At 36.8% G+C, this 14638-nt stretch overlaps 2 protein-coding genes across 3 annotated transcripts in view; one reads left to right on the forward strand and one right to left on the reverse strand.

The window, feature by feature from the left end:
- The window catches only part of LOC306988955 (T-lymphocyte surface antigen Ly-9-like), a 108748-nt gene that overhangs the window by 12100 nt on the left and 82010 nt on the right, over positions 1-14638 (reverse strand). The window contains exon 1 of one of the 2 annotated variants that reach the window (XM_079594200.1): positions 1501-1665. The exons of the other annotated variant lie outside the window; for it this stretch is intronic. Within the exon in view, the coding sequence (XP_079450326.1) occupies positions 1501-1546 (46 nt within the window). The 5' untranslated portion in view covers positions 1547-1665. Of the gene's footprint in view, positions 1-1500; positions 1666-14638 lie in introns of those variants that run through there. 2 annotated transcript variants of the gene reach the window in all.
- The window catches only part of LOC306988760 (uncharacterized protein), a gene marked incomplete at both ends in the record, with an annotated part of 64841 nt that continues 57306 nt past the window's right edge, over positions 7104-14638 (forward strand). Inside the window, 2 exons of the mRNA XM_079593909.1 lie at positions 7104-7152; positions 7243-7557. Coding sequence (XP_079450035.1) covers positions 7104-7152; positions 7243-7557 — 364 coding nt within the window. The remainder of the gene's footprint in view (positions 7153-7242; positions 7558-14638) is intronic.

The following is a 14638-nucleotide window of genomic DNA, read 5'->3' on the forward strand; positions in this document are numbered from 1 at the left end:
TGAACGAGTACTTATGTCCTTTCGATTTCTTACAGGTTGAGTTGTTGTTGCCCATAACACGCTAGCATTCTGCTAATGAACGCTGATTGGTCAGTGAAGGACTGGTTACGACCAGAGATACCGCTTGATGGCATCGTGGTATCTGAAGCGGGAACAGAATGTATTCTAGCAGAAACTCTTCTAGCCCGTGTATTTACCTGTGTCAGCTGTGCTGGCGATGCCTCGAGAGAAAAGAAAGTGCAGAGCGCGAAAGCACCAAAGTGACTGAAGGATTGCCGTAAAGCAGTATCTCTGGTCGTACGATGTGTATGACGTCATTGACATTTTGAAAGACTTTTTAAAGCAAATAAGTGACTCTAAAAAATCGAACACCCAGCAATGTGCAATTTCTTTGCATCTCCTTTCGAATACAACATTCAAATTACTAGACAAAAAATTATATCTTGAGAAAAGTGGATTTTGAGGGGTATAGCTCCATAGACCTCCATTCATTCTGCACTCGTCCTGTGAGCGCCCTCATATGGAATCAGAGTGGAACTGCAACCAGTCAGAAGCCGGAAGTGTAGCGAGAGTGAACCTTCTCCCCTTATTAGACATTCTCTGCTTCCCCCCAAAAGTATCAGTTTGTTAAAGCTGCAGTCCGTCGTTTTTCCTCTTTGTCGCCATCTCTGTTAGAAATCTGCAATTGCAGTTATTCGCGGAATTATTAACTGTGCGTGGGTAGTAAATCGGCATGAAACAGCGCGGATGAACACAATGTATTGAGGAGAACCTGTCGCTGCCGCGCCGCTGTGGATACTGTACTGTCATCAGCAATCTCAGAGTATACTTTTTGAAGGTGTCAACATTAGAATTTTCATCTGAAAATGTCATCTGAACAAGTAAGTAACATTCACTTTTGTTCTGACCAAATTCGGGGGGTGGGGGGAAGCATTGCAGTAGCTATATCATGCTGATTAAATCTAAAGATTGCTTATATCACGTCAAAACGTGAAAAATATATTTTTTCTGTAGCCACTCTGAAGTCCGAAGTCTTTGGGGTTTACAACTGGTGAATCTCCAGTTGTCACTGGTGATTGTCGCTTTAAACTTTCGGGATCCGCCATACCAAGTGCTAAGCTAAATCTCCACCTCCATCATCCACACAGGCTAGCCGGGGACTCCTTCTCTATGTGTACAGAAGTGACGTAATGACGCAAAGACATGCTCGAAATTCCCGCGGAAATCCACCAGTACCACTGGAATTAAAATCATTATTACAAGCTTACCGTTTTGAATCGAGGCCAGGCAAGCAGATCGTTTTGAACACTGGCTGGTTACGTTTTTTTTTTTTTTTTTTTTTTTTTTATATTTTTAAACCCAAAAAAGTGCCGGACTGCAGCTTTAAGAAACAACAGACATACAAGCAAATTAGACGACAACAGGAAATGGGCAGTTTCTTTTTTCTGGTATATTTGAAACGGACATTGTGTTGAATTAATGAAAATGAATGTGACTCACCGTCCAAGAGCAAAAAAGCCCCAAGAAAGAACCAAAGGTTCCTCATATTGATGTTGCTTCTCTGACCAAATCCAAACTGAAAGAGAGAAGTGATGCTGCCACATCAGGATAAGAATGGGCTCGTATCAAATTGTCCAGGTCTCGTGATTTCTGCGAAAGCGTTACGCCATACTATTTCAAAATCTTAAAAAAAAAAAGAAGAAAAAAAAAAATCACGCAGTCGCAGAGAGAGTAGACTGTAAAATGTTTTTCGGTGTTCTGATTGGTCGTTTCTGCATATTTTGGAGGTCAACTCAGTCCGTCATGACCCTGGAGAAAAGGAAATGTATTTAAATTGTGCTATTTTGGATATACTTAGTATTTAACTTATACTATTAAATGTGTATTCAATGTGTTATTTTTAAACGAGTATATTAAATGTATTTCAAGATATGCTTAAGATCAATTTTAAGCTATTTGCAATATATTTAATGTACTTCAAGAACATTTATACAGCATTTAATCTCATTAAAATGTATTAGCATTACACTAATAGTTTATTATAAAGCCGTTTTATTCAGTATTCAAAATTGTATATTAACATTTTTTAAATAATTAAATAAATGTTAAGACACTCTGAAATCATGAAATCTTTAATATATATGATGTGTACATTGCAAAATAGATACATGAGTAAATAAAAAAAAATGTACAGCAGCATAATTATAATCTCTGAACAAAATACATTATAATAAAGATCAGTGAAAAGCTATGGCATTTATACAATTCTTTGAAGAACATTTCAGTTATACCTGTATTACTGAAAGGTACACTATGAATATTACACACTAAATAAATATCACAATGCAATTTTCTGAAAAAAAAATGTAAATACGTTACAGAAAAACAATGTGCAGAAGTGAATAATGCATTATTTACAAACTTAGGCAAATGGCAGAACCAAAAAAACTGAAGAGTGTGAATGTCACATCTTCATCTTCAAGTGGACGATCACTTCTTTGAGTACGACTCATTTTCTGCATCTGAGGGCTTGTGGTTCAGTCGCTGTAGTATTTGAAGACTGCTTTATCACAGGATCTGTGAAAGGGAAGAATAATTTATATAAAATGAACCAATGATTAACATTTTTGTATCCATGTTTGAATATATGCATTATAATTAGCATAGATATGCATTAGAATTCCATTGACTTCTCAGTTTACCTTTAAAATCTTTGGATATATCCTCATCAAGCTGGACATGAGTGTCCTTATCCTCTTGTCTGTCGTCACTATGCAGCACTCTATGAGTTACATTGACCGTGAGATTAGAAGAAACCCAACACAACTTACAGTGAGCAGAGTTCAATCAAAAAGTCATTGATATTTATTTGCAGCAATAAAGCAACCTGTGAGTATTAGAGGGTATTATGGTTTATTTAAACCTACACTGTAAAACATTTCCTGTAGAATTTACAGGAATTTACTGGCAAAAAAGTTGCCAATAAAGTCCTGTAAAAATGTTGGTAATTGCTGTAAAATTGATTACAGTATAATGCTGTAAATCAATTTACAGTTAATTGTTGCATATAAAATACAGTAATTAGTAGTTTTTTTTTTTTTTACAGTAACATTGAATTAAACTTGTATTTTGTTTTACAGCAATATTTTGTAATTTCACTATATAGTATTTACCTGGCAATAAAGTTGCCAATAAAATCCTGTAAATATATTTTACAGCAATTTTTTGTAATTTCACTAAAGTACAGTATTTACCTGGCAATAAAATTGCCAAAAAAATACTGTAAATACCCCCACAATTCAAGAAGATGCTGTAATAGTTTAACATTTAAAAAGCTGAAAAGAATCATTTTAAACTGTAATCTATTATTTACCATTATATTGATGTAAATGCATTAAAATAAACATTTAAAAAAACAAACAAAGTCAAAGCTGTTGTAGAAAAATATTTATTAAAATAATAAGCAAATTACTGCAAGACTGGTAACAACAATTTTACTTTTTCAAGTACAGAAAATCTTTTCAAAATCAGTCACAAAATAACTACAAATAACTTGTAAGACTTAAAAGCAAGATTCTGGGTTCAATAAAAGTTAAAGGGAAAGTTCATCCAAAAATGAAAATTCTGTTTACTCACCCTCAATTTGTTCCAAAACCTGTATGAGTTTCTTATTTCTGTTGAACACAACACACACAACACTCTCTTCCCAATGTTGACTTGCCAACTTGTCCTCATCTCACTTCTATCCCTACATGGGCAAATATCCATAAAAAATAACGAGGCTTCGGTATGTCACAACTGTTTTGAAACATTTGCCACTAGGGGGCCATCCCAGAGTGAACCCAGAGTTTATGTTTTTACCTGATCTCAGATCAGTTTTATAAGTTTGGACATTTTATTAACACATTTGTATAATACAAATGAAGAGTAGTAGATTTGTCTCTGATTAGCCAAGCCATCAAAAAAAAAAAAATATATATATATATATATATATATATATATATATATATAATATTAATTCACAAAGCACACTCTACAAATTAATAAACTAACATAAATTATACAAAATCGTTATGCTTCATTCTAAAGGGTTGGTATTTGATGGTTTGTAGACAGTGGCGCCTCCAGAAATGTTTCATAGGGGTGGCCAGATGGGGCCACTTAAAATCTTGGGGTGGCACACCAAAACTATAAACCATAATTTCAGAATTGTATTCTACTGTTGTAGTAACCCATACGGAAATGTAATATATGACATATCCCTATATCGCTAGTGACGCCGTCATATATGTTAAATATAAGACAATATATTGCTATCACATATATACATATCTCTACATATATGTTGATATAGGTTTTTAACATATAAATTTGCCATATTAAATGAGTATATTGACATATATTAATATGATGTATATGATTATTATTTATATAATACTGTATGTTTTGACCATATATGTCACCGATATGTTTAATTTATATATGCCAAACTATTTAACTATTTATTTCAAGTCTACAGATCGAGTCTACATATCCACATTTCATTTCAATTTCTATCTCATTTTCGAATCTTTTATAAATAAAATGTATTATTTATTATTATTTTACCTCTTCTTGACCAGCTCATAAAAACAAAACAAATACTACACAAATTCTATTTGAAAACTGATAATTATATATGTGACATGTATGTAAAAAAACACTAAATACATACCGGTACATCAAATATATGGGCTGGTTTTATATGTCAATTGTTCCATTTTCTAATAGGTTTTATATATGGGCATATATATGGGTATATATATTTTATATATGTGGATATATTTCATATACCTAGGCTATGTACATATATTACATTTCCGTATGGGTAAACCGGCCTGAAGAAAACTATCAGAAAGACTTAAGGAAACTCCTACTGATATACTTTGGTTTATTGTGTTATATTTAACGGACAGTGCATCACGTTGCATGAATTTCTTAAATGAAATAAACAGAGTTCACAAGCAGGTTAATACATACACACACTCCATTTCATCATTGCAAATAACACATATGACACGACTGACAAAACTAGGAACTAACAGACACATGAAGTAAACTTGTGTGTAGTTTATAAAGTCCAACCTTGCACTTGAAAACAATCTAAACTCTGTTATTATGACGCAGCTCTTATTGATGCGACTGACCAGCAGCGAGAGATGTGAGACTCTGCTGTGGTGACGCAGCTCCACCCGCAATATCACGCACACAAATGCGAGTGACGCAACAGCCAATGTCGAGTTTTCCCAATTAATGCATGAATTTAACAGCATTATTTAAACTCTGTTACACATATACATGCACCAGCTAACGACGTTAGCTAGGTAACTCTTGTCAAAACATGTCAAAGACGCATCAAAAAGCTGTTGTAACAGTATACTGTAACCATTTGGCACTTAAAGAGCAAGTCACGACACATAATTCCCCGTCTTCTTTTACTAAAGAATATTTTTTACTTATTTACTTACCGGTAGTCTTCGTCTTCTTTCTTAACTTCTTTTAAAATTGTTGACCGACGGGCACGCGCTGAGCTGTTGCTGTCTGAGCGCGAAACAGCGGCATGTACGGAGGGGCGGGGGAGGGGCGGGCTACTGTGTGCGATCGAAAGTCTAGAGCGGCTTGCCTGCCTGGCTGTGCATTAGGGATGAAATGCATAACTGATGCTACTAAAATTTATACTGGCCAGTGGGGTGGCCAGTGGGGTGGCCAGGAGTCGGCCAGGGGTGGCCACGGCCACCCCTGGCCACCCCCTGGTGGCGCCATTGTTTGTAGATTGCATATTGAAACCTGTTTGAAAGATTTTGAACGTATTGAGTTTTTCCCTCAGACAGCAGGAACTGTTCTGATTGGTTGTCTCTGCTGTAGTGGGCGTGGCTGCTGTTGTGATGTCACTATCAGTCCGTGACTGATGAATCGGACATTCTCACATCAGGACACTAGGGGGCGTTGATGATGATGATGCCTTTTAACAAGCCTCAGAGGATTTGCGAACAGATAACTTAGCATTGTGAAATAATTTGATTATTTTTGAGGCCTATATCCACCCTAGAAGATCAGCAGAAGAGCACAGTATGTAAAGCATACATACACTCCAAAGTATATAGCCTACATTTCATCAAACACCTTTATAAAATACATTTGTCATACCCTTCTTAAAAATCCAGCCTAAGGTGTTTATGTGTTGTTTATGGTTTTGGAAGCTGGGAGATCAGTTTATATCAGCTCCAAATACGACATCATATACAGGCTGTTTTCTAGGCTACTGAAATAGACACTGTCAAAATGCTCTACAGGATGTTGCTCCTGAATGAGAAGTGAGAAGTGAGAAAAGAACAACAACAAAACTGAGGATGTCTAACATTCAATGGGCTATTGCAGAAAATACAATATATATATATATCAATGCACCATGCCATCTGATTCCATCACTATACTGTAAAAAATTATTATGATGAGGTTGTTTCTGTTGGAAATGATAGTCAAACATTTCTGTAGTTGTGGCATTGAGCGTTAAAGTGACACATGTTTATTCAGTGTGAAATGATGCAGTTCAGAAACTAACAGAAAAAGATGAAACAGCGCTTCACACGATCACACCAACAAATGTGTGAACTTTAGTCATGTGCTTCATAAACATGGTGACCATATTTTATATGCCATACTACAGATATTGTTCCTAAAATAAAACTGTAAAACCTCAGACGTTGTATTGAACAACAAAGCCTACTGGGAAAAAAAAACTCAAAACACGCAGCATTGCAAGATCCCATGTTCATATTTTCAAGATTGCTTATTTATAATGACAACAGTAACTATATTTTGGTGGAAACTACGCTAAGGGGTTTATTAGATCACATTGTTTATTAGGCCTACATAAATGTTAGTTTTCATTGACTGTATCATGTGACTAGTCAGAGTGTGAAGCGCGTTCACGTACACAGATGCGCTCATGAACTGCAGGACTTTAATCTCCCTGACTGAAGTTTCTTTCTAAACCTCAGATTATCTGCTGATATTTTTACTGATATTTCAGAGAGTGATTTTATCTCAGGCTTTTGGAGATGATGTTGCTCACACTTCGTTTGTTCTCTTTGAGTTTGTGTTGTCTGTCTGGTGAGTTATAAACATGTTCTTATACTTCTAGTGATAGCTGTAAAATTGTTCAGAGGATTTTCATTAGCTGTTAATAATATTGTGTTGCAGGAGTGTTTGGTTACACAGATGCAGTGAAGTCAGTGTCAGTGATGGAGGGAGAATCTCTCACTCTAAACCCTGATCTCACAGACATACAGAGAGATGAAGAGATCCTGTGGAGGTTTGGAGACAGTCGCATCGCTAGAGTGATCAGGAACATTCCTAGATATGATGATGAAGAGAGATTCAGAGACAGACTGAAACTGGATCAGACTGGATCTCTGACCATCAGTGACATCAGAACCACAGACTCTGGACTTTATCAACTAAGAACCATTATTGGGAATAAGGAGTTTATCAAGAGATTCAATGTTACTGTCGATGGTGAGTAGAGAATTACACTGTACTTTACTGTCTTCTTCATATTCTTGTTATAGCAGGGTACATGTAAAACAGCTTTGGGCCAAAGTTTGATAGAAAATAAAAAATGTCTGACCAATCTCATCAGACACCAGACTGAACATCTCAACATCACTGAACTCTGTCAGATGTGTTCAAGTACATCAATAGTCATAATTACAATATTTACATAGTTGTCTTTTTTTGTCGATCAAACTGGCACTAATATCTTTAGCCGTTACAGTTCCAGACCCACATACTACATCACATCCTCCTCCACAGTCTCCTCCTCCAGTCTCTCTGATAGTGTTGATATCTTCTTCTGCTGCTGGATCTCTGATGATCATGGCTGTTATCATGATCTTCTGTATGTGCAGGAAACACAACGACACAGGTACTGTAGATACATCTGCAGCTTATACATCTGTAAACAATAATGTGGCGCAACAATATTAGAGAAATATACATGTTTTGATTGAACATCTCATTACAGTTGAAGACGAGACTCACGCTGATGCAAAACTCTACACACACACTGGACAAATGATGGTGAGTGTCTCTTCAGTGACATTTAAATTGATTGATTTTTCAAATTTGTTTCCCCAAAATGTAAAGAACAATGCAAAATAACTGCATAACATAAAGCAATAGAATATTACCACTGTTTGAAACACTGCACATTAAATATTGGCAAATATGTTTAACAAGTTTGTGAAATATTGGAAATATTATACATTATGCAGTTATTCCATTACAAATAAATGATGCTTCCTGTGCTAAATGTCTGTCTGACTTGTTTGCATCTATATGTTTAGCGCTGTATTTGTTCTTATCCTGATATCATGATGTTGAACTTGTTTTGTTTCCACAGTCCACTTGCTTTTATTTTTTGTCACTGTTATGAATGCTGCTGTCTTCTAAAATTTCATAATAAAAGTCCCAAGAATAAAAAAAGACAGACCCTCCATTATACACAAACACAAGACCATCATTCAGTGTGAGAAACACTGACTCATAACCCATAATATCTATTGATGAATTTGCAGCAAATTTCTGTCATTTATTAATTTTGAGCTCCTGCAGTTTTTGAATCTGAAACATCAGGGGTTTTTTTCTCCTTTGACCTTTTGTGTTTGTCTTTTCCTACAGAAATCTGAAATGACGGAGGTGGTTTATACATGTTTGATCACAGATCAATAATCAAACTCTCTGATTCTGTTTGTTTACAAATTATGTGCTGATCATCGTATTGACATTTGTGTTTTATACTGTATTACTCTTTCAAATAAAATAAAATGTATATTTGTTGAATTAAATTATGCTTTTGGATTCCTTTAGACTGATATTAATATTCACATATGATCATCATCACAATACAATATTTTGGGCCAGATTTACTAAACAGGGCAAATTAGAGTCCGGCCACAATCTCACAAAACCACTGGTGTGAGTGTAAAGTTCAGCCAGCAACAATATCACCCTGTAGCCCAAGACCGGTCACCCACTGAAGCTAAGCAGGGCTGAGTCTGGTCAGTACCTGGATGAGTGAACCTGGAAGAGGTGTTAGTGAGGCCAGCAGGGGGCGCTCACCCTGTGGTCTGTGTGGGTCCTAACACCCCAGTGATGGGGACACTATACTGTCAAAGAGCTCCGTCCTTCAGATGAGACGTTAAACCGAGGCCCTGACTCTCTCATTAAAAATCCTAGGATGTCCTTCAGAAAAAGAGTAGGGGTGTAACCCCGGCATCATGGCCAAATTTGCCCGGCATCATGTCCCCATTCATCATGGCCTCCTGATCATCCCCATATTGATTGGCTTCATGACTCTGTCTCCTCGTTTGTGATGGGCGTTCTGGCCCAATATGGCTGCCGTCGCATCATCCAGGTGTTGCTGCACATTAGTGGTGGTTGAGGAGATTCCCCCTTCATATGTGAGGCGCTTTGAGTGCAGAGAAAAGTGCTAAATGTAACAAATTATTATTACTCTTTAGTTGCACCCAATACTGTTATGATCATAGTTGAGTCTCTCTTCAGCAAGTGGGTTATATGACTTGACACATTTTCTGTGCTCATTTTGTCAGCCTGACCTAAAACCAACACATCTGCCCATGGTGCTGTAACCCCTCCGGTACTCTCCTACTCCGCTTAGGACTCGAACCGGCGTCTCTGGCGTGGGAAGTCGCCGCACTAACAAGGACACTAAAGATCGCCTGGCCTCCGTTACACTGGGCATTCTGATTTGAAAATTAGGCATATTAATCTTACTTTTCTTCATTAAAAAAGCAATACAACTGCTAATACTTGTGAACTAAATTAATGAACTTGTGAATGCTAAAAATTGTGAACAAATTGTTAAAAAATAACCAAAAATGTAAAAAAAAAAAAATGTTAATATTCAATATACATGTTAAACTGATATTATTATATTTAGTTTACTGTCTTTTATAAACTAGATATTTTCTTAAAGGGTAGAACAGGGATGTCAAACCCAGATCCTGAAAGGAAATCGTCCTGCAGAGTTTAAATCAAACACAACAAAACCAGCTAAAAGTCTTCAGATTTATTTGGAAATCTGACCAGCCCTAAGATTGAAGATGAGAAAACATTAGACAATTTTTGTGCCTGCATTTTTGGACACTTAGTGACAGATTTGCAAACAGCTTGCGCCAGCACAAACCCTCATTTGACATTAAAAAAACTGAGACATTTATAATAATAAAAAAATTTATAAAAAAAATGAAAATTATATTTTTTTTAATGGAGAAATTAGCGATGAAGAGGCTTGTACAATGTAATTTTTGCGGCTGATTTTATTGCATTAACACATTTGAATAAAAATAAAAAAGAGAAGAGTAGCGGGGTATGTTGTCACACTTTTCACACTGTCTAACATTTACTGAGCACCATATATCACAATGGTATAAATGTCATACCAAATGAAAGAAGGAAGTCTTGGGCACATATGTTGTTTTCACGACATCTTCATATCTTATCTTATTATGGAGTTGTAGACTGTAGAATAGAGAGTGTGCACTTGTGACAATTTTCCCCATCGGCAGGTAAGTTTTCACACTAGATTATCTAAAAATAAGAACACAAATTTAATTGTGAATATTGATATACATTTTTAAAATCAAATCAGAACTGGAAATATAAACAATTGTGCTTGGAGAATCTGGAAAAAACAATTATTTGAATCGAAACAATACACATTTCAATCAAAATTGGCAAGACCACTTTACTTTGAACTTTAAACTCAAACGTTCTCTGGCTTGCACATAGATCCATGATAACTGATGAATGCTGCAGATAACTTGTAAGTTATATAAGCTATAGTATATATATATATATATATATATATATATATAAGCAAACATTTGTAACTGGTTTGTAAAAGGTATTTTTATGCATGTTTGGACTGAGATTTCGGTGCATTTACACCATTTTGACCAGCAGATGTCGCCAGAGCAACATGAGGGTGAGTAATGATGACAGAATCTTAAAGGGTTAGTTCACCCAAAAATGAAAATAATGTCATTAATGACTCACCCTCATGTCGTTCTAAGCCCGTAAGACCTCCGTTCATCTTCGGAACACAGTTTAAGATATTTTAGATTTAGTCCGAGAGCATTCTGTCCCTCCATTGAAACTGTATATACAGTATACTGGCCATGTCCATAAAGGTAATAAAAAGATCATCAAAGTAGTCCATGTGACATCAGTGGGTTAGTTAGACGTTTTTGAAGCATCGAAAATACTTTTTGGTCCAAAAATAACACAAAATAAGACTTTATTCACCATTGTATTCTCTCCCGGGTCTGTTGTCAATCCTTCACAGTTACGCTGATGGCGTAAGACGCTGATGACGTGTTATCCGGTGCGCCCGAGCTTCGTTTACAGTCTGAGGGAAACGCACGCTGTAAAAGTGTCTCATCCGCGACATGCACATTTACGCACCATTAAAAAAATGATATCCACGCAAACAATGTAGAATAGCTTGAATATAGCGTGCGTCTCCCTCAGACTGTAAACGAAGCTCGGGCGCACCAGATAACACGTCATCAGCGTCTTACGTCAGCAGCGTCACTGCAGAGTCCTGAACGCAGATTGACAACAGACCCGGGAGAGAATACAATGCTGAATAAAGTCTTATTTTGTGTTATTTTTGGACCAAAAAGTATTTTCGATGCTTCAAAAACTTCTAACTAACCCACTGATGTCACATGGACTACTTTGATGATGTTTTTATTACCTTTATGGACATGGACAGTATACTGTATATACAGTTTCAATGGAGGGACAGAATGCTCTCGGACTAAATCTAAAATATCTTAAACTGTGTTCTGAAGATGAACGGAGGTCTTACGGGCTTAGAACGACATGAGGGTGAGTCATTAATGACATTATTTTCATTTTTGGGTGAACTAACCCTTTAATTTTTGGGTGAACCAATTCTGTAAGGCGGCTGGTGTGGTCTGATGGCATCTCCGTGTTGTCCTGCTTAGTATTGCAGCTTGACTTGTAGTTATTCATATATTTTAAAAGGCTGTAAACAAATGTAACATTCTTTTCTTTTTCCTCGCAGTCTTTGCTAGATTGCGAATTATGAAAAAAAAAAAAAGTATTTTTAATTCACACCGACAAAGGCTTGCAGATAATTTTTTGCAGAATCATCCTCAAATAAAGTTTGCTTTACGTCTGTTAATTTGTTTTGTTGTAAAACACACAGATAGCCTATATGTTTTAACGTCTTAATATGTTTTCCTTCTGTCAACTTTTTTCTTAACCTTTTTCTGTTTTCTGTTTAGCATTAACTCAGACTGGGATGTTTTCTAAAATTGTTGAATGTGGCACAGCCCTATCCAGAAAACGCTCCGCCAGGCTTTTATACAAACGTTATGGTCATCAACCATGGTTGATGTCTCAAACACAATAATAGCGCTCTGAATAATAGGCTACGATCGCATTATGATTCATTAAATAAATAGAACCAGGGCTTTACTGAGTCATATGTAAATGTAGAAATGTAATGTAAACAACAACCGGATCTTCCTATTTCCGGTGTGACGATCAACTCTGTCCCAAAAATACCTCTCAAAGGGCCCTATAGGTCTGCACTACATGATGTCACCAAAGTGTGGACTCTGAGGAAGTCCACAAGTCCGGAGTGTGCCATTTGGGACAGGGCCTGACTCTCAACACTTCACAACACCGGTCACGTTGGAAGTGACCCAGCTGGGGACTATTTTCAGGCGCTGCGTAATATCATTGCGCCTGCTTCACTCATGGTACGACAGCACAGTTCCTTGATTATTACGCAGGAATGAGAGTAGCCTAACTCTATAGGTAGCCATATCGGCCTAGAAACTCGCAGCTTTTCATTTTCCGTCGGTCTTAGTACACAATGCAACTACAGAAGAGTCAAGGTTTAAATAGGAAAAATATCGAAACTCTTTGGACATTTTTAAGAGAGAGATGCTAACGGTCTAATCAGATTCAATTATCTATACTAAGCTATGCTAAAAGTGCTACCGCCAGACCCAGAGATCGTCTGAATGGATTCGAAAACGGTAAAACTCAACTGAAAATGAGCCTATTTCCAAAAAAAGTGTAGTGTTCCTTTAATTTAGTTCCATTTTGACCAGCAGATGTCGCCAGAGCAACACGAGGAGTAATGATGACACAATCTTAATTTTTGGGTGAACCAATTCTGTAAGGCGGCTGGTATAGTGGTCTGATGGCATCTCCATGTTGTCCTGCTTGGTATTGCAGCTTGACTTGTAGTTATTTATATATTGTAAAGGCTCAAAACTATTTTTTTTTTATGGATGACCAACAACACTACAATCATTTCATCTGGGGACAGGAAAAAAAAAAAATATATATATATATATATATATATATATATATTACAAGATATATAAACAGGGCTAAAGTGTGGGATTTCTGAAAAATATATTTTTACGGAACATTTACTGAACATCACATTTTGGAAAACTCATGAATATTCATGTGTGCTCCGTCCAATGAAACTGAAAGTCTCGAAACACCAAACTGAGATGGCAGAACGGCCACAATCGTTCTCGCTGGCCCTGGGCCATCGGGCAGTCCTTGCTGCCCAGAGCTGACTGGTTTGAGGATAAATCTCACAAACTGACTCGTCACAAACACACACACACACACACACAAGTCAAGTCACCTTCATTTATAGCGCTTTTAACAATATAGATTGTTTCAAAGCAGCTTTACAGTGATAATAGGAAATTACAGTAACAGAGATTGTTTTGGCTTTACAGCAGCTCTAGAATAAAGTTATTGTCCAGGTAAAGTTGGATTTGATTGAATGATTCAATTTGGTTGCAAAGGTCATTAGTTATTAACTTAGCTAACATGGCACCCTTCTAACAGAAAACACTCAACGCGCTCCGGCCCACTTATCCACACAAGACAGTGCATGGTGAAATAGGTTCAAGGTGCAGGCGTGTAGTCCTTCTTTACAAACCAACCCATAACGAACCACTTGTTAGGCCTTAGAAATTTATAATACAGAATTATGTATCGCTTCCATGTAGCCACGCGAACCGGAAATATCCCAACAACGTTTTATCTGTATAGAGGTAAAGGGAAGGAGGCCTTCACAGGGGAGTGAGTTGACGCTTCAGGACTGCATAGTGGTCGTGTTCAGGCGCTGTTCCTTCATACGGCCTGGATCCGGAGGACTGCGGTAAACCTCGGGATAAGCAGAGAGACTAATATTAGCGTATAGTAGAGAGAGAGAGAGAGAGAGAGAGAGAGAGAGAGAGAGAGAGAGAGAGAGAGAGAGAGAGAGAGAGAGAGAGAGTACACATCTCTATACTACGACTCTCCACCTCCCGTTAACCATAAAGAAGTTAGGAGATATATAGGCTATATGCAAGTGTCTGACATATATAAAGCCATAATACCAACTTCAACAACAGTGTTTAAATAAATAAAAGGTTTTAGGAGGGTTACACCAGCAATATTAGTTTGGATCACCCTGATTTAAATACAAACTTTTACAGATAACTATTAGACTACCACATAC

The sequence above is a fragment of the Phoxinus phoxinus genome (assembly GCF_949152265.1).
Source record: "Phoxinus phoxinus genome assembly, chromosome: 20".
Classification (NCBI taxonomy): Eukaryota; Metazoa; Chordata; class Actinopteri; order Cypriniformes; family Leuciscidae; genus Phoxinus; species Phoxinus phoxinus.